Below are 26,119 nucleotides of genomic sequence, written 5' to 3'. Positions count from 1 at the left end.
TTTAATGGATCTTTTGGTCTTTTATAAGTAAAGACCCCTCCAAAGGAGTTGTTTTTGCAAAGTTGTTTATTGGTTACCAGTCTATTTGGAGCATCGTAAAAGTATTTGTATATATTTCCACCAAAATGGGCTTAATTAACTTTAATATGACGATTTTTAGTGCTTTTTGCTAATATTAATAAACTTAAACCATGAAACTATAAAACTGGACAAAGACATCATTGTTCTGACTCATACATATATACCTTTATTGTAATTTCTCTACGATAAATAATCACAGATCCTCCATTTCTTCCCTTTTATTTAGAAACGGTCACTATATAAAACTAATGAAACTGACAGATAATTTGCATAAAGTGACACATATGACCATACGTTGCACAAGGGAAACTATAAAGGACTTCACCTTTATGCAACGGATCTATAAGGGTCCTTTACGTTTTAGAGAATAGGAATATCTTTATGTAAAGGACAATCCTTTTACCAAAGTGCCTTTATACTTTACAGAATTCGGCCCTAAGACACTTCTAAAAAATGTACTCACTCTCATAAAATAATAGAAGCATTTATGAAAAGCTTGTAGGTAATTAAATTTTTTTAATAACTCAAAATTACATAACACAAGATATACATAAAATTTTTCGGTTTCTGAAACAGCATCGCATCTAAGTCAAGCATGTAATAGTAAATTTTCATTAATTCTCAATAACTTAAATCGAATTTTAATTTTAAAACGAATTTTCCACAGTATAAGTTATTTTTTGATTTATACGTTATGGACTGATGATTTACTGAAATTCACTCGGAAATATAACATCAGTCTCGCGGTCTTTTAACGTACTTTCTTAGCTCTGATAACAACACCTTAAGATTATTAAGGAAAATACACACAATATGTTTTTACGGCAACTGCACCCTGTATCAATAGCGTAAGTGTTTCAACAAGTGGAGAATTTCTCATCGCAGTGTTATTTTTGGATAAAAGCAGAAAAACAAAGTCGCGCAATTTATAAAAATATAAGTATTTATTGTTTTTGGATTAAGGAGCACTACACTACATGGGTATAGTAATCTTATTTTATACCTAACCATCTATAATACAATCATTTTAGACATCTTATGGCTAATAATGTGAATTGTCCAAATATCTTTGACGAAAAAAAATATATTCACATTATTATCACAATCAAGAAGAGCAGTTTCCGTCGACTTTATCAAGTTTGAAAAACCTAAAATGACTGTAAGTGTATAAACAAAAATAAAACTTCCTAATTCCCTTGGAATGCAACTGCAGAATTAAGTAAACATACATTTTCCAGATTAAATATCATTTGAGTAAGTACATGTTATTAACATAGGGCAGTGTTAACGCATTTTTAAAACAAAATTGTACACTTTATTATGGCAAATTACTAATTTACTGAATATGTATTCAGCTCTTACGGCCACAATAAATGATACATCATGAAAGTAATTAAATTTAAATTACAGCATCTTTTGCTGTTAAAATGCAGTAAGTTTAGTAAAATGCACTTCGGAATATTACAGCTACATATAGAGCGTGGGTTTTTATTAAAATTGCTTTAATTTAAATTACACTACAATAATAATTAATTTGATTAGTTGGATTTCTCGGAACAAATATTGACAAATAAATTGACAATGTAAAAACTGTTCAGAAAAACGTCCCACATCAAAAAAAAAGTGAAATTAACCTCCGAATATTTCAATTAGTTAATTTTAAAAATTCGGAAAAGAGATCCTTGATTCGTAAATCAACACTCCATATTATTACAAACGTAAGTTAACACAAAACAATTCGAGAAATTACACAATATGACAACGAACAATGGCAAAATTCTGTTCCATTAAATAAAGAGCAAGAGTTATTAAGGCACACAATCTATGTAAAAATTACCTACTTATATTCAACTTTGGATGGAATGTGTCCACAACCTTTAAATTTACATATTGTACTAGTTGACATGCAAAAAATATTTAATTGAAGCAAAATTTTATTTCATTTTTACTTTTTTTTAAAGAATAATCTTTATATCTACGTGTAAATATTTACACTTGAATAAATTAAAACCGATAAAATATCATAAATAATCACACTAAACTGACGAAAATTTTGTATCTAAGTTTTCCAATATCAATAAAACTACCTTAACACGTGCCAACCACATAAAAATCGAATATTTGTCTTATCTGTGTACATAATGACGATAGCTGAATTTTTTTATAAGTGAAATGTTAAATGGCGATACTATAGGCACTTAAAACTGTAGAAGATCAACATGTCCGCAACAGCAATAATATGTCATGTCTTGTAATCAATATTACAATGTTTGATAAAGAGTGGAGCTTCTAGTGTCATCTGAAAATTTTGTCATTAAGTTTAATTTCGAACGAGATTTTTCTTCAAAGCCATAAACATTATTGCTAGGACATCAATAACTCGATGCTGACATGATTTAATAAATCATAAATCAGTGACTGGTCCTGACAAGGTGACCCTTGGAAGAGCCTGTGAAATCGACGATGTAGTTGTCACTGAAATGGAATCAGCTGAATTTGTTTTACCATCTTCAGAAACGTCTGACGGGCAAATGTCATTTCGTCTCAAAATGCTTGACAATTTCTTATCCAGCCTGGCAAAAATTAAAATCAGTTTCATATTAGCAGAAAACGCTACGGGGTTTCGTAAGTGCAATAAAAGTTCCATGATAATCTTTACAAAAAAGATATTTACACGGAACATGAATTTTTATAAATCGATAAACCGATATTTGTAAACATTGATAATTTAAATTAATGGAATACGAGCCAAACACATTATCCTAATACAAGGGATGTGAATAGCAATGGAAAGTTAGCTAAATGGGAAAAAAATCTTACCATGAGATTATCTCAAAATTTGCTTCATGACTAACAAAATACTGTTAATGTGAAAGATATGACGGTATATAATTTTCTACTTACTGTAATAACTTCTGATCAGCTTCTTCCTTCTTCGCACGAGTTTCTTGAAGTTCTCTCCTCAAAACCAATGCTTCTCTTTCTAATTCTAAAACCTGGCGGGCCGTACTTGCACCGTCTTCTGTTACCTGTTCTTCACTTTCTTCAGATCTGGAAAAAAACATAAGTGCAGGCCTTTTTATGTCTGCTTTTATTCTTTAGGATAGATTCGGTCAAGTCGTTGTTGTTTAATATGCCGAGTGATCAATAAAAGAAGTGTTTCCGTTTCCATTTGTCTATCCGTTGGCAATTTTGTTAGACAAACATTTTGATCTTTCAAAATCGCCTTAAAAGAACAAATTAATGATGTATAAAATCGACTTATTTTATTATGTATTTTAGGTTATCCACCTAATTTCCTTCGATTTTTGTATAGAATAAATTCATCCTAATTAAAAAAAAAAAATCATAATGAGCATTAAAAAAAAATGATTAGTTAACTTTTCATTGAAAAATGTAAGTGCTATTTATTGTACAGTTACGAATTAAACCCATCCGACGCCTATGGGTTTTTTAGTATGTACGCCGATGACCGGACTCCAGAACAACCTCGAAGGCGGCGTTCGCGAATTCTCTAGAAGAACGCATCGCGGTTTAAATAGGGACCACCGTCGGGAACCACAGTCGAATCCAGTCAATGAGAATATATAGTCTAGTCAAATCAACTCCCGTCGAGTCGGAATTATTCCATACATAATCGCCGTCGTGTAAATTAGTACTACCGAGAAATAAGTTTTTACCCACGCCGATTTTAATTACCGATCATCGTAACAGTACTTTATATGCGAGGATAGTTTTTTATAAGTTTTACAGATTATTTTTGCTTTTTTTTAAATACCTCTTCTGAAATTTTTTTAACTTCAAAAATTCTGAAATGAATTAATCTAAAAAATATGTAACACAGAATTAAAGTAGCAAACAGGTAAGCTACAAAAAAGTCAAAATAATGACACATTATTTTTTAAGTTCAGTTTTAAAGTGGGGACAAAAAGTTTTCTAACTTTGTTTCTGCATCACTAGATGGCATATGTATACGATAAACGTTCTATTAAAATATTTCATTTAACAAGACTTAATAAGACTCTGAAGCAGTTACATCCTTTTCCTTAATAGAAAAATTGCCTTTGGCAAATTCATTCGAAGTTAATTTTGTAAATCGTCTTTGAAAAACAAAAACCTTCCCAAAGCCAAGTTTTTGCTGTCCATTACGTCACTTTGATTACGTAGGAACGTAGGTCGTCTCTTAAAACATACAACTTCTATTATGGCGGATTGCCTACAGTCTGGCATTTTAACATAACCTAAGTTGTACTTTGTTGCCATTTTCGCAAATTAAAGCTACGACCTACTTTTCAGCCGAATTTATTGTGTTATCAACAAATTCTTCTGTGACGAGATCAGAATATAAAATTACTCGGTACATTTTACATTCAATAAAACAGAGAACATGCTAGGCTTTCATGTTTTCTCGACCCCCATATCCGTCGTCACCTCAAAATTTTACATGATAAAAATGTTAAGTTTTATATTGAAAATAATATACTTCTGTACTTGTGGCCTATGAATCCGCTTTGATTATTTACTCTACCCATCCAGATTTTCGTAAAAACATCAAACTGTAATAACTTTTTATAAAATATAAGAGGAATGCCCGATAATTTCGTGCTCACAACGTGAAAGTCGCAGGTTAAAGCCCCTCATGGACCAGTTGTATAACTAACTGTTAATTTATTTTTGTAACTTCGATATCAATGTAATATCCTACTAAAATTTCGAAAAAATCTGATATATACACTCTAAAATTGGATAGCACAAACTTTTTTTTAAACACCCCATATATGTAATAGTTTATTGTGCAGCGGACTTTACTTAACAATACGATTCCAGTTATCATTTTTCGCTTTTTGACAAATTAAATCATCCAAGCAATGTGTGTTTTACGTCAATATATTTACAGATTTACAAAGCGAGCTTTTTTAATTAAAATTGATCATCGTTAGGGAAACTATGACGTTATTTGGACTAAACCGATCACATTTTTCGATTTGTGTGTAAAGAAAATGTCGTTTGATTGGTTCATGACATTCGTTTCGCTTCGCCCATGACGTCAAAAATTTCTAAGGGAGAAAAGTAAAACCGATAAAAAATGCAATTTATGCAATTTTCACTGGTGCTCTTGCACAATGATTCTTAACGTTGTAATTACGTACTGCTTAAAATTCAAAGTAATCGGTTTGGTAATTTCGAATATTATCCAGTAACATATTTCCAACCAACAATCAACAGAGAATCGATAGAGGGAAACAGGGAACCTCCATTTTCGTGTTTTACGAGCTGTAAAACGCCAAGAAACCATATGTATGCACTGCACTATCTGAAAGTTAGCGGGGAATCACACTTAAATTGAAACGGGCTATAACTATATTCTATACTATCTATTTAATATAGATGGGATATTCCTATTTTATTTAGATTGCATTATAGATATGCAATACCTACTCAAAAATTCCAAAAAGTCATCACAAGTTCCTATGCATACACTTCTGATCGTCTATTAAAAATGAATCACCTCAAAAATGCTTATCAGATACTCTGTGATTATTAGTACGATAACCTAAAAAAAGTGGTTCTGATGATGACCGTTGTCGATTGTTAGGCCGACCATGCACGCTTCCACCGACGTCCGTCGACCACAGATAGCACCGAAACATGCCTTATCGCTTGCCATATTTTCTCGCCAGTACAAACACACGACGAGGCGTCCCCGAGAAAATTACACCGCACTGAATTATGTGCTCAGGACGTTGTTCCAGCCCGGGGTAGTAATTCAACTGCTTCGGACGGGCGACGTTTATTAACGGGGCGCGAACCCTCCACCGGTGAGTTTTTATTGCAGCCCGTTATTAACGCCAATTATAGTCCTGCTAACATCCACGACCCGGCTATGATAGATGGCGGAACGAAAAATAGACTCCCGAAAGAAAAATACTCCACTTACCTCGAATTGTTTACGCTCAAGTTTTTTAATTGTTCTTCTAATTTTGAAATGCGGTCGTTGTTGCGGTTCTTCTCACTCACTAGGTGTAGGTGATTCTGAAAAGAATAAAATTGGAATTAGGGTTTGATGTAGGTTTTCAACAAATCTTAGATGTGGACTACAAAAATAAGGGTTGAATTATATGTATCATGACAATATGTGATGAAAAGTATAGTAACCCCCATCTTCACGTACCTAAATGTAAGATCTAAAGAGCTGTGAATCGTTAGATTATCTTAGCTTGTGATATGTGGCAATACTGAGCTCTCAACATCAGCGCATATGAGCTTTAATTCAACTTGTCACATAATCAATATGAAAAGCCCACTTTTGTGTTTTATTTTTTAATGTATAGTATTACAAACAATGTGTATTTTATATTTGTAATTTCATCATAAAGTTCAGTAAATAGCCCTACAAGTTCCCAAAATTGGTATTCAACGTTCGAATTGTAATAATATACATTAAACTTAAACAAATAACATGTAATACCAATTGAATTTCCTTGTTGTATTTGCAAGCGTTTAAGAATTATATTACGCACCCGCTTTAAATTTTAAATATGTACTCCAACAAAAAAAATCAAGGGGCGATAAATCTGGCCAACTATCCGACCATTCAAACAGTCCGCGTCGCTCTATCCATCTTCTCTCGAAAATGTTGCCAAGAAACTCTCACTTCCACGCCAAAATGGGAACATGACCAATCTTATTGGAAGCAAATTCCGTAATCATCATCTTCAATAGTTTGAATTGTGTCATTTGTTTCCAATGAAAATCGAATTTTTGTTTTTCCAATAAATTAATGGTAATAAGATTTGTTCTAAAAGAAATCCAACAAATGCCGCTTCTTTGAAAAATTATAAAATTAGATTAAGCGATGTTTGTTTTGTGATAACTTCTGTAGAAACCAGTTGCATAAATAGCACCATCTCAACCCCTGTGCCGTGGGGGCGTAAATTCCAAGGGGACGGACAATGTAAAATATATTTACAGCAAACGACCTACGAGAAAAAATGGCCTCTCAGCAATTTTATTATTTCTATGTCTCCAACAGGCCGGAGGCCCAATTACAGGAAACATGACATACACAACACCCAGAGGTAGGGCGGGAATCGAACCCACGACCCAAGGTGTAGCGTGCAAGCATGAAAATAACTAACCCACCCGACTTCTCAAATAATAATAGCACATGCTTAACTTCAAGTGTTTGTGTTTATGTTTATACATCGGAAGAATGTCATGTAGAGTTTTTATGAACTATTTTGTATGACCTTTTAACTAATAAAAAGATCTATCAGAATGCGAAAAAAAGATGGCGTTGTCATTTAAAGGAATCGTTGACGACGCCACTGCGCAAACAGCAAACAGCTGGTTACAAAAAATGTTATACTCAAAAAAATAGTCGAAAATTATTTCGACAGGATTTCCCTCGTCCTTGAAGTACTGCATCCCAACAAGTCCCGCTTCTTCGAAGAATTAATTTTATTTTTCTAACTTTTATTTATGTTAACATCTATACATTAAAACAAATATAATAGATAAGTAATACTGTCCTCTAATTTTTTTCTGTTTGTCTACGACATCCATTTTTTTTTTAATCACACTATATATTTTTACTTCTCGAACGTAAGGTAAGGAAGTATATATTAATAATCGAGTTCATCGGATGAATGGCCACTTTTATATTTTCTTGACATTTCATGACCCCGAGAGTCCAAAAAAAGTAGTCTCCCGTTTCCGTCTGTCTATCTGTCTGGTGTTTGTATCCATTTTTATTAGACACGTAATCTCCGAAACTACTGAATAGATTGTTGTCAAATTTTGTATATATATTAGAAATATCATGTAGATGGTTAAGTGCTAACCAAAATTTTATTAATCATCCCCACCAACAATTTGATGACGTCATTTTCCATGTTTATTTGATTTAACTGTTATACAACACTATAGTCCTATAAGTGTGGCGTACGAATCCGATTTGAGTTTATCCTCAACCGTCCAAATTTTTGCAAAAACATTATGCACGACGACGTTGCGAGTCAGGATTGCGGACCGGACGTAGCGCGTTTTTTATTGATGAAATTACCCCACTTTCTCGAAAAGTGAGAATACACTCCTCTTTATTTAAAAATATAAAACCTTCCCGAACGCCCTCCTTGAAACCTTTCCGGGGCTCTCAACTGTCTTTTTTAAAAATGTAAAACCTTCTCGGGGGCGTCAAATGTCTTTTTTTTAATGTGAAACTTTCTCGTGAGTCCCAACTGTATTTTTTTTTATCTAAAACCAAACGTCTTTTTTTGAATGTGGAACCTTCTAGGGAGTCCCAACTGTATTTTTTTTAATGTAAAACCTTCTCGGGGGCCCCAAATGTTTTTTTTTTATTTTTTTGGAGAACATGAAACCTTCTCGGGGGTCACAACTGTCTTTTTTTAAGAATGTGAAACCTTCCCGGGAGCCTCATATATCTATTTTTTTAAAGAATGTGAAACCTTCTCGGGGGTCCCAACTGTCCTTTTTTTAAAGAAGGCGAAACCTTCTCGGGGGCCCCAAGTGTCTTTTTTAAGGATATTAAATCTTCTCGGGGCTCCCAACTGTCTTTTTTAAAGAAGGTGAAATTCTTTTTTTCTATTACACTGTGACTAGTACCTTCTATATTGTTTTTACTCCGTGGATGTTATCACGAAAAAGTAAAATTCCGCAAAATCAAACTTTATAATAATTTTTCAGAAAACTAGTTTGACTCTACTTCAGAAAAAAAGGAAATTCTGTCGAAATAACTTTCGACCAATTTTTTTCAAATTCATGTAGACCTTGTTTTTCTAAATTTAATAATGTTTTATACTTTAATCACCCATTCCTCGCCACTGTCGTATTATGTTACGAAAACACACTCATCTATATGTGGTCAGGAGTGGCCATGATAGGAAACTGATTAACAATTGATCCAAAAATACGAATGCATTGATAAAGGTAAAGGCTTTCCCTGTTAGTCAGTTTTCCTATTTGAGAATGTTTCGATCAACATTATTTCAGCAAGGACACGTCTGTCAATTTCGACACGTGCAGTGCAGTACTATTAATAAAACACTGAGGTGGACCGTTGTTGAGATTTGCTCAATTCAAAATTTAATAGATAATAGCAATAATAGCATAAATAAACAAAAAACCACATGCAACATTCAAACTGTACAATTTCCACTTTTTGCGAAAATTTTGACGTTTCGGGGAAATTCTGCAAACGAATTCATAAACTAAACAACGAGTACACGATGGGTGTTATTTCATAAAATTTAAATCCTACTTTGAAAAATTTTGAGGAAATATTGGTGGTTGAGGTGAGTAGGCAAATTTTGATTCGTGTTTTACCATCTACATGATATTTCTAATATACATAAAAAATTTGGTAGCAATCCGTCCAGTCGTTTCGGAGATTACCTGTTTAATAAAAATATACACAAAGGGACATATAGATAAACAGACGGACAGACAGACAACAGACAGATGAAAACCGAAGACTACTTTTTTCGTAATCTAAGGGTATGAAACGTCAAGAAAAGAAAACGGAAAACTGGCAAGTCGCCCGAAAATATACATAATAGAATGTATTCACCACCTATGGTTAACTTTGATATTAACTTACAAAAGTAACCAGGTGTTAAACTCGTTTCCTTAGCAATGGGTTCGTGTTGGTTCCGTCACGAAGATTTAAATTAAGGTTAACAGAAAAGCTAGTTTTGTTAATAACTACGTATATTTTAACCTACCACAATTTGATTAAAAACATTACCACAATTAAGAAATTTTTAACATTTTTTAAACCTAGAGAGAAAAACCAAGATTTGCTCACATTTTTGTTTTTACCCCATAACAAAGCGTTTCTGAGTTGTGCCTTTAACGTACTTCTAAAACTAAAATAATGACAGTCTTGTGCAAAAAATAATTGTTAACAGGAGGATTCAAACTTACTACAAAAACCTGAATAAGTTAAGATGAAACTTTCTTTCAGATACACATTAAAAATATTTCGGAACCAAAAAACTTAAACTATAAATGAACAGTCAAAGACGCTAAATATCTATATTTAAATTATTTAAACATTACAGTGACAGTCAGTAACAACGAATAATAAAAACTCCACTATACTTATACTAACATTTCCAAACTAAAACAACCTACACAACAATTTACGACAAAAACAATAATTACATTCCCAACTGTTTGTACAAAGTTGGTACATAATCATCCCATTCTGCTTGATAAAAATTCGCTGAGATCGGTTCACCCAAATTATACTTTTGTGCAAACCCTTTAATAGAAAATTTACCACGACCATCTCCAGAATTATTTGGTATTTTTTTCTCTGAACAAGTAATCTTTCCAGGTTGTTTATAGACAATAATAACATAACGATGCAACCCAGTGTCTTTCGGAGGACCTGAACCAACATAGTCCGAAATAACGTCCCCTTTATCAATGTTGTTTCCAGGAATGTTTACGACCAGCCAATGATGCCATTCCCGAAACTTTGGAGTTTTTCTGCTAGGAGCATCTGGATCGGTCATGCATAACGTGTAAAATGCATCATTTTCCGCATCCCATTTGACAGTGGGTGGGTTCTTCACTTGAGTAGGAGTTAATTTATTTCCAAGCTGAACTTTCACACCTTTGTCGTACGTAACTTCGGCCACATGTTTTGGAACAATATCGAGAACGTCAGGAACCACTCCATGCTTTTCCATCTTGTAAATTATTTACGAAAAGTTCTACAGGCTTTTATGCGGAAAACTTGTTTGACAGCGTAACCATAGTAACCGAATCATTACTTGGTGAAATATTTACCAAATAAACTGATTTGTTGATTTATTACCAACCACTGATAAATGAACAATACCGACGTCATAAAAAAATTATATTGTCATAATTTTTTTACCACATTAGTGAAATTAGATGTTATTAATTTGGAGACGTACGATAAAAATAGACCAGTGACTTGATTTAAGATTAAATGCACTCCGATGCATCAGAAGTGAATCAAACTTTCAGATTATTTTCGTAGCACAATCATGCCCGTTATTGATTTTATTAAGATTTCCCAGGCCGAGAGTACGTGGACAGCACTCTGTCAATATTTACCCGGAGAAGTAGATGTTCTCATCAACTATAGTGGATGGATGGAAGGATGGATGGTCGCTTAGATGGCCGTATCGAATTTCTGAGCACGAATGTTGAATCCAAAAACAAAAAATAATACAGGTATGAACAACGCACACAAATACGATATTTCCTTTTGTTTGAAGAAAAGTTGATCCAATTTTAGTTCAACCAATAGCGCTGCACGTTCCTTCGGTTTGACCGCTTAATTGCCCTAATGGGCTGAATAATAATCCTGGATGGGCGCGAATGGTTAACCCCTCGGATTGCGAGTGGAGCCTCCATTAGGGCAATCTTGTTGTTTGCGTAGCCATGCCACCACAGCCCGTATCGAATGTCAGTGGAGGAGTGTACTGTCGTCATCACTCTGTCGTCGTATGACACTTGCTCTAATGACGTGTCGTCATGGTTGATTGTAATTAACGATTTTTATTTAATTTTAGAAAAAATAAGTTATCGATTACCACAGGATTAGGTAAGATTAAAACTCGCATCTTGTTAAATATTTCAAGAAATAAAGGATCAAAACTAATTCACCGTTCTTCTATTGTTTTCGGACAAAACCTAATGAGGAGTCTTCTAAATAAATGATCACTCGGTGCACTGACTCACTCAAACACATTATTATCCCCTCAACACCGAAAAATTCAAGACAGTATTGACGCGTGCTTCTTCTCAGACTGAAGTACAAGTTACTCGAGGATCTTACGCTGCACAGTTAAGTTTTCCGTAATAATATTTTTAGATGACGAAATCAGTTTTTTAAGAGGAATTAATCGTCAAATTTTGATTAATTAAGATGTTGCCATCTTCATCATATCTCAATGTATAAATAAAATTTCGAAAAATCTGTGCGACATCAATTCGCAAAATTATTTACACTAGGTTATAGGTGACACATACCAAAATTTAAATGGAAAACGCACATTCTAGTATTCTATGGGTTGTGAATTTCAGTTAAGAGGAGTCTTCAGGTTTTGCGCTTACGGATTGTCAATACATTTTCAGAATATAATATCTCCGTAATAATGGTTTGTTAAAACGAACTTATTATTATGAAATTTTAAATATAACATGTCCACACCTTTTACTAGATAACGCGGGGTCAGTTTTTTTTAAACCGTTTACTATCATCTTTTTTTAACTTGGTGAAATTTTTACATCACGTATTTTTAAAAATCAAAATCTCAATTAATAATGGAAATTTTGGAACGCGATTTTCACCACTGTTTTCAGTTCATAAAACTCAAACTTTAAAAATCAAGATCTCAATTGTTAATGGAAATTTTAGAACGTGGTTTATACCATTATTTTCAGTTTATAATATTCTATAAATTTCATGGAAAACATTGCCAACTTTTTTTGTAGGAAATGAGATACATACATTGAAAGAGTTTGTGTCGAAGAATCTTCTATTCCCTCTCATCTTTCATATCTTATTCCCGACAAAAAAAGTCTACAATGTTTTCCATGAAATTTATAGAATATTATAAACTGAAAATAATGGTGTAAACCACGTTCTAAAATTTCCATTAACAAATGAGATCTTGACTTTTAAAGATACGTAAAAATTAACCAAATTAAAAAACAAGATGATTGTACGTAAGTAAACTTTAAACAACAAACTGTCCCCCGCGTTACACCGGGTGTCTGAGAAATGGCGGATTAACTCTTCAGTACGGGTGTTTAGGGAGCACCAAAAAAATAATAAAAAAAATCTTTATGATGTAGATTAGTTTCTGATTTCATAGTAACGATGGTGACTGAATTACACCTCCTATTTTTTTTTAGAACAATAACAATAACAACCAGAAAACATTTAATAAGACATTTATAAATTATAAACAAAAACAAAACCAACAAAAAAAATCCATTAAAGCACAACCAACTAAACACTAGAGAAGGTGTTCAAAATTCCTGCCTTGTGCATATAAGTAAGCTCGTGATGTTTCCAAATTTTGATAATTTTTTGTAAAAGTTAGTACTAAGATAAGACTGATTTTGGTTAATGAGATACCCTCTACAAAAAGAAAGGGTGGGTGGGCGGGGCTAGTACCTGCTAAGATAAGCTGATTTTGGCAAATGAGATACCCTCAAAAAAAAGAGAGGGTGGGTGGGCGGGGCTAGTACTTGCTAAGATAAAACTGATTTTGGCAAATGACATACCCTCTAAGAAAAGCGAGAAAGGGTGGGTGGGGTTAGTACTTGTTAAGACCGATTTTGGCAAATAACACTCTATAGTTTAGTTAAAATTTTATTGACAATAACGAGTAACAATGGTAAGAAATATTTATGGTTCACACCAGTTCAACCCGAATTTGTCGGAGAACATTTACAAGGTAGTTATACTCGTAAAGTAATAATCATTTTCGTTCGTGAGTAACGATGATCCCTGTTCGGACCTGGATTATTCTGCTTTTTAACATCTGCAGATTACCGCTACGCGACAGCTTTAAGTTGTAAATATTTCTTGCTATTGTACTACTTACTGTCCGTCTCGTTATTGTCAATAAAATTTTATAGGGTATAGCTGCTTTCAAAATAAGAGAGTAAAACTACCTGGAAAACTGACTCGACTTTTAGGGTTTTCCAACCCTAAGCGGTAGGTGGGCCATAAAATCGCTTTCGGATGAAGACAAAGAGCGCTGTCTCTCAAACTTGGAATAACAGAACCGGACTTACTGTATTTCTGTAATCCATTATACCTGGTACAACCTGTCGATCATTGCAGGGTCAAAGTCAAGTCAGTTTTCCAGGTAGTTTTACTCTCTTATTTTGAAAGCAGCTATACAACGATATTTAGTAAACTATGCTAAGCAAAAAGAGGGTGGATGGGGGGGGGGGGGCAATACCTGCTAAGATAAGGGTGATTTTGACAAATGAGATACCCTCTAAAAAGAGAGGGCCGGTGGGCGGGACCAGTGCCTACTAAGATAACACGGATTTTAGCAAATGACGTATGTATCCTCAAAGAAATTCAATTAAATTATTATAAGAAAAGACACTAGAGGCTCCAGAGCACTTTCAAATTCTTTCCACACAGGAATACCTGGAACCTCAAGATTGTTTTCAATTTTTCAAAAAAAAAACGAGGTCCCAAAATAAACACAAAAACAGGTCGGGTCAGAATTTTCTAAAAATAAAACACCAAAGTCCCCCAAAATTGTTTTAAATAATTTACAAAAAAAATCTTCATGGAGTCCCAAAATAATACACCATGGGTACCTAAGGGTCTCGCGAATTAAAAAAAAAACACTGCGGCACTCAAGACTTTCAAATTCGTAAAAATAAAACACTAACAGCTCAAAAGATTTTTTCAAGTTCATCCAGCAACAAAACACCAAATTCCTTTAAATTTATCCGAAATTAAAACACCAGGGGACCTAAAATTAATTTCGAACATTTTAAACGTAGGGTTTTGAAAACTTCCAGACACCCAGTATAGTGAAAGGTTTGGACATGTTATATTTGAAATTTCACAACAATAAGTTTGTTAATAACGGAGATATTCTGAAAAATGTATTGACAATGTATAATAGTGTCAAACGTGAGGACTCCTCTTAATGTGCCGCATCCGAGTCATTTTTACTGCAATGACAAAGACCATTATCAAATACCTCTTCATTTCAAAAATTATTCTAAACCATACTCTACAACTTCAAAATCTTCAGTAACAAAAAAACCTCGCATGTTGAAAGTTTCAATAAACTTATGTGCAAGTAGCAAAGTTTTTTTTGGTAAAAATTTAAAAACTAGTATAGTAAAAGCAGAGAACATAGAGAAGCGACATAGAGGCTGATTTTGCAAAACCACCCTTATGGACATTGGAGTCCTCAACCGCCAAAGACAAGCGCCAAATTTAAATAGTCGATGCCAATAAAAACCTTGCTTCACTATAATATTGTAATTCGTGTGACCTGAATGAAAGTGAAGGAAACAGTAAGCAACTTGTAATATTCTGGTAAATCTAGTGTCAATTTGTCGAAAATAAAACGTGTCATTAAAAATATTATGACATTTCTTCTAGTTACTTATATTCCTAGTTAGAAACAAACACTGCTACCAACATAAATTGAGAAGTCCTCAACCGTCATTTGAAACTATAGCGCTTCTCTATGTTCTCTGGTAAAAGTTACATTGTTATAATCAGCAGTGTTTAGTTTTATTGCAGTTAAAAAACGAAGACACAATTGTGAATAGTTTTTGAAATATGACGTCATAAAAAACGAAAAATCACAATTTTAAAATTATGAAAAATAATTCGACTTACTATGAAATTTTAATATATAAAAATCAAATTTTAACACTAACAGAAGTCCAATGGCAAAAACTTTATGATAATTTGTAAGACTCACGTACCAACTTCTTCATAAATCAGTAGATTTTTGATAACTGACAACACCGCCGCGATTGTACTCAGTAAATGTTAAAGTCACTTTAATTAAAAAGTAATTTCAAGTTTTGTTGCAGCAATGCAACAACTCACTTAACTAAATTTTAAAGGACATTTAAATTAAACATAATTGGTTTTTAGAGGTAATAAAAAAAAAACAAGACGGCGGTGATTTCTTCATTACACATGTTAAATAATTACTATTCTATTAGCTTTTAAACCCGTAATTTCCCAAATTATCTTGAAAAAATTATCAAGTTTGATATTTGATTTCTAAAATTTCAAATATCTCCATTACTCTTAAATCAGTTTCATAGGAAACTTACAGGTTATGGTTTTTTAATTTTGAAATAAGAAAATGCTTTGACACAAGCATATTTTGCTAAAATTTATCCCTCATATTATATTTGCAAATCTCCCTAAAGATAAAAATCAGTAATCTGTCAGATAACGATTCCTCTATTTTAACCTGATGGTCTCTTCAGAGCCCTAGTACATTTTGTGCTAATTAATTCCGGACGGGATTTTATTTTTATGCCCAAATTCGCTTCAGCAAATGTGCGGGGACACGTAAAAGCGAGATCACATTAGCATATTCGTTTATTGTGGCAAATAAAAGGTATACAGAACGTCGTTCTTGCTTGTGCTATGCATCCAGGTAGAAATCCCGGCTGATACGTTAAGTGGTGGTCCTCTCAACATCACGTCAAATAAACCTACGGAAGTAACACCATTTAACCAGTGTTTAGTGCGGTTTCGCGCTTTTAGTAACTTGCCCACCCACAGAGTTTACCTGTACGGTAATTTAATGAATGAGTTTCGCCCCGCACTCTCCAATCCACTAGGCCACTGTAAATAATATTAACAATAACAAAATTATAGTAATAAATTGGTGGTGACCTGATAATTAAATAACAAACCATTTGTGGCATATTGATTAGATGCAAATGATGACAAATAACAAAATGAGTGTTCTACTCTATTATGTCTATTTCTGATATCCGTCAATTACTGATGTTTTCAAAACTAACAACACGCCTACAAAAAATGGAAAAAACAAATTAGAAAATACTGCTACCTTCAATTACGCGTTCGGCCTGAGGAAAACAATTACTATTATTTTACCTACAGCAAACATTACTGTATGTAGATATGTTTAATACAGAACAAATAACGCTGATTTGGTTGTACTCAAATATATTTCGTCTTTTGAGCACAACGATATACTTGTCCAATTTTGTAAATTTATCATTTTCTAAACATGACATCCTAAATTTAGATACAAATAACAATGTAATTCAAATAGAGAAAAGATCCCAAATCCTTACAGAAGTTTATTTGGAAATAACTGAGACATCTAACCTGGCAAAACGTGACTTTTCACAACAATAAATCTTACAATAACTTGTTTTTTTACTTGTCAAGCGTAAGCAAATAAAAGTAGACCCAAATTTTAGTTTACGACACGAATTTTTTGAAATTTATACTAACCCTAATTTGATGATTAGAGCACAACGAATAAAATTTATTTATTCATTCCTAATAAAAGTCAATCAATGACGTCATCGCAAAAATGAATTAAATAAATATTAAAAAATGCGCTTGGGCATGCAACGTTGTTTGCAATTCAGCAATATATTTTTATTGTTTGTAAATGTTTATGCAATGTTTAATTAATGAATAAACCAATTAATTGTAGTTATTAAATAAAAAATATTTCATATAATTTTTAATATAGTATTTTTATTTCAGTACAGCGGCGTTATCATAAAAAAAAACAAAATTTGCAGAATCAACTTTATAATTTATCTAAAAAACTTCAAAATTTTGGAGGGTAAAAACTCAACACGGATTCATAAACCACAAGTGCAGAGATGCAGGTAACACATACCATACACATATTACACAAATTCCTTATTCTTTTCTTAGTATAAAACTTTCGAATTTATTTTCGACGTTGTGAGAAATAACGCAAAAAATAACTACAAATTAATGAATATGGGGCCATATTGATTTTTAAAAACTCCCCCCACATTTTACCAGAGAAACGATAAATCGAGCTCCGGACCAACCACCGGTCAAATACTGAAATAAATCAAGCATTTACGGTTTAAAAAAGATCATTACGCCCATTTGATCGCGCCTGCAAATACGTCGAGCTCAAAGTAAACACCAAACAGTTAACGCAAGAACGGTGTCGGTCTTTTTTACTCACCGTCGGGACGATAAACAATTAAAGCAAACTTTCACATCGAGACTATTGAAATATGTTTTTTCATGTTTGCGAATTTTCGGGTGAAGGTTAATAAACATCCTAATCAAAGGTGATCGTGGTGAAAAAAGCGGCAAAATTGAATGCATGCACCGCACCGAGTCCACATGCCGATATTGCTTGGTAAATATAAACAGTGTACTTTATATTATGTACAAAGCATACATGAGGGAAATATAAATTTGCACAGTACTTTGGTTAGAGCCGCGAGAGCCATCTAGCGCGAGGATTACGCACTAATGTTGATGTAATCCGCAACGTCATCACCACCGGAGCCGTCCGGTCTCGAGAAGCTCGGCCGGAAAAACACGTTTTAAAGCTTAAAAGCTTTTATTAACAAGCATTGCGTTTTTATAAGAGTTTCATCTGTTCAACAATAATTGAAACGAACCCTGGATATTTTAATTACTGAATTAGGTGCAAAATGGGGAAAAACATAATATACACAACCACTGTTCAAACCACAAAAATGAAGATAATGGTAATTTATACAATTAGTAAGTCAAATTAAACTAAACAAAACGTTTTAAAAATAAACTTGTAATACCTACCTACGTATACACTTTTTGCATCAGTAGGTACAGAGCATTTATTTTATTTTTTTTATAAAAACCAAAATACTTCTTTACAAGAAAAACTTGTGACTTGTAGCATCGCAGAATTCTAATTTTCCAGGGGTGCGCTAAGGAAATAAAATAGGGAAAATGGGTGGCGAATGGGTAATTTAATAATACAAAAAAGCAGGTCTCCCGTATTCGTCTGTTTATCGTCTGTTGGCAAATTTATTAGACAAGTCATGCCTCATTTTCAAATGTATTATTTTAAGAATATCATGTAGATGGTAAAACGCTAACCACTTTTTTTTTAACAAAATAAAAGTCACTTGATTTTATATCAATCAATAGTCACAGTAATTTCATTAGTTACGTATATTTCTAAGACAGAAATAGTTTAGATCATTAATAAAAATTGACGCTTTTTAAAATTAGCAATGATTCTCTGAAAAACATTACACAACAAAATTAATTAAGGTGGGAGTCGTCTTATTGTTCTTTAATTAGTTAACTGTTACATAATGAGAAAACTACCTACACAACACATCCATTACCAATATTTCATAAACATGTTAACGAAACTTCTTGGCAATGTACGATAATCAAAATTTATCTCATCATCCCCATCAACAATGTGATGACGTCCGCTCAAAATGTTTAATAGCAAATGTTATTTTTAAAATATATACAATAGCATACTCCTACAAGTGTGGTTTATGAATCCGTCTTGATTTTTACTTCCTGAGCTCGACGAGCGAGGGAAGTTATGTCGAAATAAACTTCGACCAATTTTTTACCCTAGATATTCAGATTTTTGGTAGAAAAATCGCAAGTGTACAACAATAACTAACCATAACTGATTCGTTTATCTCTTACCAAAAAATTGGTCTAAAGAGTTTAGACAGTACTTCCCTCGCTGTCGGAAACTTGACGACTGCATGGCTATTGTGTTTTTTTCTCATTACATTTTTGTAGTGGGAATTTAAAAAAAATTGCGATGACGTCATCAACATTTTTGCAAGGACACGTATATCAGTTGGGATAGATGTAGTGTAATACTAAGAATAAAATTATTGTATTCCCAAATTTTCGGGAAAATGAATTGGGTCGTTTTGAATATTGATTTTTTATAATCAATAAAATAACGAAACAATTTACTCGCGTATACGGCAACTGAAAATCGTTTATGTATAAACATTCTTAATTTAAGATGACAAGCGTAACAGCATACGTGAAAGTCAAACAGAGAAACTGTAAACAAAACGACCATCGGTTTTATTGCTTCGACTTCCGCTTATTATATAAAACATTGGGTTTTATTTTCATTCTTGACGGTGAAATTCACAATTGGTTGATTATAAACATGTCTATTTCACATTCGCGGAACCAAGTGATCGCATAAAACAAATGCAGGTCTGTAATGTTAAAGTCGATGTAAATAAGCGATGCTACCCTTATGTTTCAACCGAGTTTTTCCTTTAACAAATTTTGTGTCTACCAAATTGGGTTGGTTGGGGTGTAATACTAATAATAAGTGTTGCCTTTAATTTAATCAATAAAATAAATTGACTTCATTAATTTTTTTGAACCACCTCTTAAGAAAATCTAAAAAATATGAATGGAATGATAAATCACAAGTACAAACTCATCATATTTTTTGCATTTTAGATAGGATTTATTCAGCAAAATTTAAAGGTGACGTCATCAATTTTTTTAGGAGGGATGAACAAATACATTTTGAACAAAAGTTTACCATGCTTATAATAACATTAAAATATTCCCAAGATTTCAAAGCATTCGGTTTTGTAATTCCTGATTAAATCGATAAAATAAATTCACGCCTTCATTAATTTTTTTGAGTCACCCTGCATATGCAAATCCAAAAATATGAATGGAATGATAAATCACAAGTACAAACTCATCATATTTTGTACATTTTAGATACGATTTATTCGGCAAACTTTTGAGCTGACGTCATCAGTTTTTTGTAGAAGATAACCAAATATATTTTGACTAAAAATTTATTATGCTCTTTATAACCTTAAAACATCTGCAAGATTTCAAAGCATTCGGTTTTGTAGTTCCTGATTAAATCAATAAAATTAATTTACGCATTCATTAATTTTTTTGAGTCACCCTGTATATGCAAATCGAAAAAATTTGAATGGCATGATAAATCACAAGAAGAGACTCACCATATTTTGTACATTTTAGATAGGATTTATTCAGCAAAATTTTGTGGTGACGTCATAAACTTTTTAGGGGGGACGACCAAATACATTTTGATCAAAAATTTACCATGCTTATGATAATTTTAAAATATCTTCAAGATTTCGAAGCATTCGGTTTTGTAGTTCCTGAGTAAATCAGTAAAATAAATTTACGCTTTCATTTATTTTCTGGAATCACCCTGTATATGCAAATCCAAAAAATATGAATGGAGTGATAGATCACAAGTACAGACTGATCATATTTTGTACATTTTAGATATGATTTATTCGGCAAATTTTCGAGCTGACGTCATCAAGTTTTTGGAGGGGATAAGCAAATATATTTTGACTAAACATTTATTATGCTCTTTATAACCTTCAAACATCTGCAAGATGTCAGAGCATTCCGTTTTGTAGTTCCTGATTAAATCAATAAAATATATTTACGCATTCATTAATTTTTTTGAGTCACTCTGTATATGCAAAATATGAATGGAGTGATAAATGACAAGTACAGGCTCATCATATTTTGTACATTTTAGATATGATTTATTCGGCAAACTTTCGAGCTGACGTCATCAAGTTTTTGGAGGGGATAAGCAAATATATTTTGACTAAACATTTATTATGCTCTTTATGACCTTAAAACATCTGCAAGATTTCAGAGCATTCGGTTTTGTAGTTCCTGATTAAATCAATAAAATATATTTACGCATTCATTAATTTTTTTGAGTCACCCTGTATATGCAAATCCAAAAAATATGAATGGAGTGATATATCACAAGTACAGACTCATCATATTTTGTACATTTTAGATATGATTTATTCCACAAACTTTTGAGCTGACGTCATCAAGTTTTTGGAGGGGGTAAGCAAATATTTTTTGACTAAAGATTTATGATGCTCTTTATAGCCTTAAAACATCTGCAACATTTCTTCAAAGCATTTTGGTTAGCAGATTAAAAATTAAATTTCAAAATGTTGTTTTATAATTTTGATTTTTTTTCCAAAAATCTGGACGTTTCGGGTGAAAAGTCGATTCGGAGTTGTAAACTACATGTGTAGGACTATGTTATTTTATACAATTGAAAACCCATTTACTATGTACAATTTTGAAGTGACGTCATCGCATTAGTGGTGGGGATGATTAGACAAATTTTGGTTAGCGTTTTACCATCTACATGATATTCTTAATATAAGTACAAAATTTCACAACAATCGGTCGAGTACTTTCGGAGATTATCTGTCTAATAAAAATCCGGGGGCAGACGGACAGACGGACGGACAGACGGACGGACGGACAGACGGACAGACAGACGGAAATGGGAGACCTATTTCTTCGTCTTCTAGGGGTCATGAAAGATCGAGAAAACGTAAAAGTAGAGTCGGCCGACGGACTCGATTACAATACTTCCTTTGCTTACGCTCGGGAAGTAAAAATTGATGACGTCATCTCAAAATTTTCTAGAATAAATTCTATCTAAAATATGCAAAAAATTAGAAGCCCCACAGTTTTCGTCATAACTTCTTAGACCTCAATATCAATCAGTTATCACAAACTGAAAACCGACATTGAATAGTTCCTAATCTTATTTTTCTTTTTGATCTGACAACCCCTCAAAAAACTTATCAATATTATCAACAATACCGCTTAAGATTGCTGTAATTTCATATAATACTGACTTTACAGCTTACAGATGGCATTTCAAACGAGAGGACTTTAAGGAAATACGTCAGTCAGTGACAGTTAAGCATGAACTACTTTTTGATATTGACGGATATTTGATGTGCAAGAAGTTATAACGGAAACTGTATACTTATGCTTTTTTAGAACTGCTTATCAGGATGTCTCAAAAAAAAAAATGAATTAGATTTTATTGATCAATTTAAGAAATAAAATAAAATTTTATAATTTTTTGGAGCTGAAGTTCTGCCTAAACAACCTTATAGGATTTTTTAAATACAGGAATATTCTACAAATTTATTTATTATTTTCGAACAGTTTCCAAGTAATTCTACATTTAATAGCTTCTATTTTTAACATTAAAATATTTTAAACTAGAAATGACATCATTTTTTTATAAAAGGATACATTTTGATTGGCGATTTACCACGCTTACTATAACTTTAAAACAATTGCAAGATTTCAGAGCATTCAGTTTTGCAGTTTCAAAGTTGAATTGTAAAATGTTACATAATTTTGATTTTTTTCAAAAACTAAGAATGACTACAAAAATCTAAACAGATTCAAAAACTACATGTGTAGGAGGAGTATATTATTTTATAAAATTTAAATAACATTTACTATATACAATCCTGAGGTGACGTCATCATATTCTTGGTGGGGATGGTTAGACAAAGTTTGGTTAATGTTTTAGAGCTCGTGTATTTTCTCATGAACCGCGAGCTGCGTAAAGCGGAGCTAAATCTTGGCGGGAAATTTCAAAAAAGGAATTTTATTATTATATTATTATTTGTAATATTCAATGTCATAAACGACATTTTTAATTATTTAAAATCTGTCCATTTTTCGGTTTTTAAATGTATAGGGAACTAACAAAAAATTGATTTTCACATTTAAAATAAAAAAGGAAAATCCACTTTTCCTATATCAGTTTTATGACATTAATGAGTAATTATTAGCTGCTGTGAATAATTTGGAAAAATTTGACAACCTCAACAAAAATAGAAAGGTTGGTTCATAGAAAGTGTCAGATTAATATTATACAGGGAACATCAAATGATTAAAGTATCTACGTTTTCTGTGATTTAAGATCCCTCATTTTATTAAAAACGGAAATTATTTTTTTTAACTTGTCGTTTATATGAAAAACGGTTGAGTTCCACTTAAAATTATTTGTAGGCAAACGATAGAATTTTTAAATGTGACAAATTGAAAAACACATGTTTTTTATGTTTTTTAATCTTTCCCTTACTATAGTTACCGACGGTTTTACCTCATCTTTATTTATAATCAAAGTATATGTTGTTATCTACTAATTACTAATTTCATCAAATGTGTATGAGTAGAATTTCTTTACGTGTAGTAAAATTTATAAAAAAATCTCAAAAAGATGACAGGAACTTTCTGGCGCTTTCGCAATAGAGCAAAATTTAATGCTTCACCTTCTTTATTTATTTACTGCTCAATAAAAAAAAACGAACAGAGTAAGACGCGATTTATAAAAAATACGTGGTATTACATAATGCTTGTATTACATAATTGGTCTTTATGGTATTCAAACAGTAGGTATTAGTATTCACTATCCATTGTATTTTCCTTAAATAAACTATTTACTGTTTAAATAATATTTTTATACAAATCGCCTCTAAAGTGTTCAAGTACATATTTATTTAATTATTGTGCCCCGCTTTATTTTGTTTTTATTTTTCAACCTAACGATTGTTAAAATCTAAGTATACAACGTTAGGTTTACTTAACTGTTTCATTGTTATTAGCTGATTTTCCCTTATCAACACATACCCAGAGTGATAATCGGACAAGTAAACTATTACATTTCTGAATGTCCTCACAAGACTGAAGAAAAATCCAAAACAAATATTAATAACAATTTCAGTAACTGCATTAGTTGATCATTGTGTTAAAAATAAAAACATGATTTATTTTCATTCTACACTTAGTTAAGTCTGAACGAGTTCGTTACTGCCTCTACTTCAAACTAAAACAAAGTATCTACAAAACGCAACTTTTTTGTGCCACCCAAGTTCGTTAACAATCCTTTACATTGTAAACAAAAATTACGCAACTAAACAAAGAATGATTTACGTATTTCAATAATATTGGTTATTGTCACTGTGTACGTGATGGTTGAGGTGTTTGCAGCTAAAGCGCTCTGTTGAAGCCATAAAGACTTAACAGTGTTTGTGTTACCGTGAAAGAAAAAAGTGGAATTACTAGGATTATGGTACGTTACAAACATCAATAAAATATAGATTTCATGCAAAAACAGAAATTATAATAATTATTTTAATACGTTCAATTATTCTGCTGTGCTCGCCTTCCTGATACTTAGTTTCATTAATTATTAAAATTATTTATTCTGCAGTATTTAAATCTATTTTTAAATTTAAAGTGACTAAGATTCTTATGAAACAGGTTATGTCTAATTGAAATCACTTGTTACCACTATTTATTTATATGCAGCGAATTTATTAAAACAGTTACACAATTTGAAAATATATTGTTAATTTATATTTAACAATTCTATTTTCAAGGTGTTGATTGCTTAACTAGTTGTACTAATTAAATTACAAATTGCTACATGCATTCAACAACTCACCATACTTAGCTGCTTTTCTTCAATCATGTGCTTGACCTTGGCTAACAAAGCGTCTTCTCTGACTCTTGCTGCATCCCTGACTTCTCTAATAATATCGGCCAACATTCCTGGTTCATATTCTCTATCAAAATGTCTCGAATTCTGTTGCTGCTTTAACATATTCAGCTCTATTCTCATTTCTGTCACTTCTCTGTTAAGTTTTCTATTGCTTTCTTTCAAAACATTGATTTGATGTGTTAATTTTTCAATAATCTTGCTTTCAAATGAATTCACACTATCATCACTGTCATTTGGTAATCCTGGATCGGAATACCTTCGCTTACTTACATCATCACTCTGGTCAGCATTAGCAACTGGTAAACTGAGATATTCATTATTGTCACCATTTACTGAAGGCATCATCTGTTGCTTTGTAGCACCCATGAAATTGAGGTTAGGATTAGAAGGGAAATAATTCGCGTAATTTATAGGATAAATTGGTAAAGACATAGGCTCTGAAGGATTTGAATAGTTTAGATATGAATAATAAGCCGTGATATCAGGTATACTTATGTTCTGGTAGTTGTTCGGATTAGTGGGAAAATAACTGCAATTTGACATGTTAAATTCCAATGGATTTAATGTGGCGGGTTGAGGGGGCTTCTTGTCTCGGTTTTTCTTTCTTTTAGTGACACTTGGTGGGTTTCCATTGATTTCTGGAGACATTTTCACTATCACAGTAACATTTAGGTTAAACAGGAGAAAAAAGTGAACGGTAACCTCTAACAATCTGTTGCATTGAAATTATTTTGCCACGTACTTTTACTCTTGCTGCAAGAAAGGCAAAAAAAATAAATCTTCCTTTCGTCGAAATTAAAAAAGTAAACAGTTGTTCATACGTCACACATGAAAGTTTTGTTTTGACGCGAATTTTAATTTGACAAATGACATTAAAGGAAATTTCACAATCCAACAGATGTGGTGCCCCCTACACTAACTTTAAGTAACAAGTAACAGCTATTTTGAAAAGACATCGATGTCGAATTCTAATGTTCTGTATTTTTTGTATTCATTGACAAGAAAACTTAAAAATGATTATGAAGTTTAAACGTCTGCTTCATTATTATTATATTACTTTGATTCAATTGATCTGTGTTTAACTGATGTATTAATTAATACTGAATTTGTTATAGGTGCTA

General features: G+C 32.4%; 2 protein-coding genes across 5 annotated transcripts; both read right to left on the bottom strand.

The window, feature by feature from the left end:
• Positions 1–1,001: 1,001 nt before the first annotated feature.
• LOC135134276 (uncharacterized) lies at positions 1,002–25,856 on the bottom strand. 4 transcript variants are annotated; one of them, XM_064062902.1, is made up of 5 exons: positions 24,942–25,856; positions 6,020–6,114; positions 2,986–3,132; positions 2,587–2,654; positions 1,002–2,530 (listed from the first exon to the last, which is right to left on the bottom strand). In XM_064062902.1, exons 1-5 carry the CDS (start codon positions 25,644–25,646, stop codon positions 2,493–2,495), a joined length of 1,053 nt encoding a protein of 350 aa, XP_063918972.1. In that variant the 5' UTR covers positions 25,647–25,856; the 3' UTR covers positions 1,002–2,492. The 4 variants fall into 4 exon arrangements, with proteins under 4 accessions (XP_063918972.1, XP_063918971.1, XP_063918970.1 ...); XM_064062901.1 differs by having other exon boundaries at positions 1,002–2,654; positions 24,942–25,435; positions 25,490–25,856; XM_064062900.1 differs by having other exon boundaries at positions 1,002–2,654.
• On the bottom strand, positions 10,171–10,994 carry LOC135134311 (protein D3-like). Its single transcript, XM_064062955.1, has one exon. The coding sequence runs from the start codon at positions 10,797–10,799 to the stop codon at positions 10,263–10,265; it is 537 nt and encodes a 178-aa protein (XP_063919025.1). The 5' UTR covers positions 10,800–10,994; the 3' UTR covers positions 10,171–10,262.
• Positions 25,857–26,119: the final 263 nt, after the last annotated feature.

Source organism: Zophobas morio, unplaced genomic scaffold (assembly GCF_036711695.1).
Source record: "Zophobas morio isolate AGI-343-1 ecotype UQ-CSIRO unplaced genomic scaffold, CSIRO_AGI_Zmor_V1 ptg000023l, whole genome shotgun sequence".
Taxonomy (NCBI): Eukaryota; Metazoa; Arthropoda; class Insecta; order Coleoptera; family Tenebrionidae; genus Zophobas; species Zophobas morio.
Note: the sequence above shows the minus strand (reverse complement) of the source record. Positions and strands in the feature narration are given on the sequence as shown.

Excerpts from the sequence above, each read along its gene's own strand:
- LOC135134276 (XM_064062900.1), bottom strand. The coding sequence starts at position 25,646 with ATGTCTCCAGAAATCAATGGAAACCCACCAAGTGTCACTAAAAGAAAG. Across the intron at positions 3,133-6,019 it reads TTGAGCGTAAACAATTCGAG|ATCTGAAGAAAGTGAAGAAC; the intron begins GTAAGTGGAGTA and ends GTTTTTTTCCAG. Across the intron at positions 2,655-2,985 it reads GCTGATCAGAAGTTATTACA|GCTGGATAAGAAATTGTCAA; the intron begins GTAAGTAGAAAA and ends AATTTTTGCCAG.
- LOC135134311 (XM_064062955.1), bottom strand. The coding sequence starts at position 10,799 with ATGGAAAAGCATGGAGTGGTTCCTGACGTTCTCGATATTGTTCCAAAA.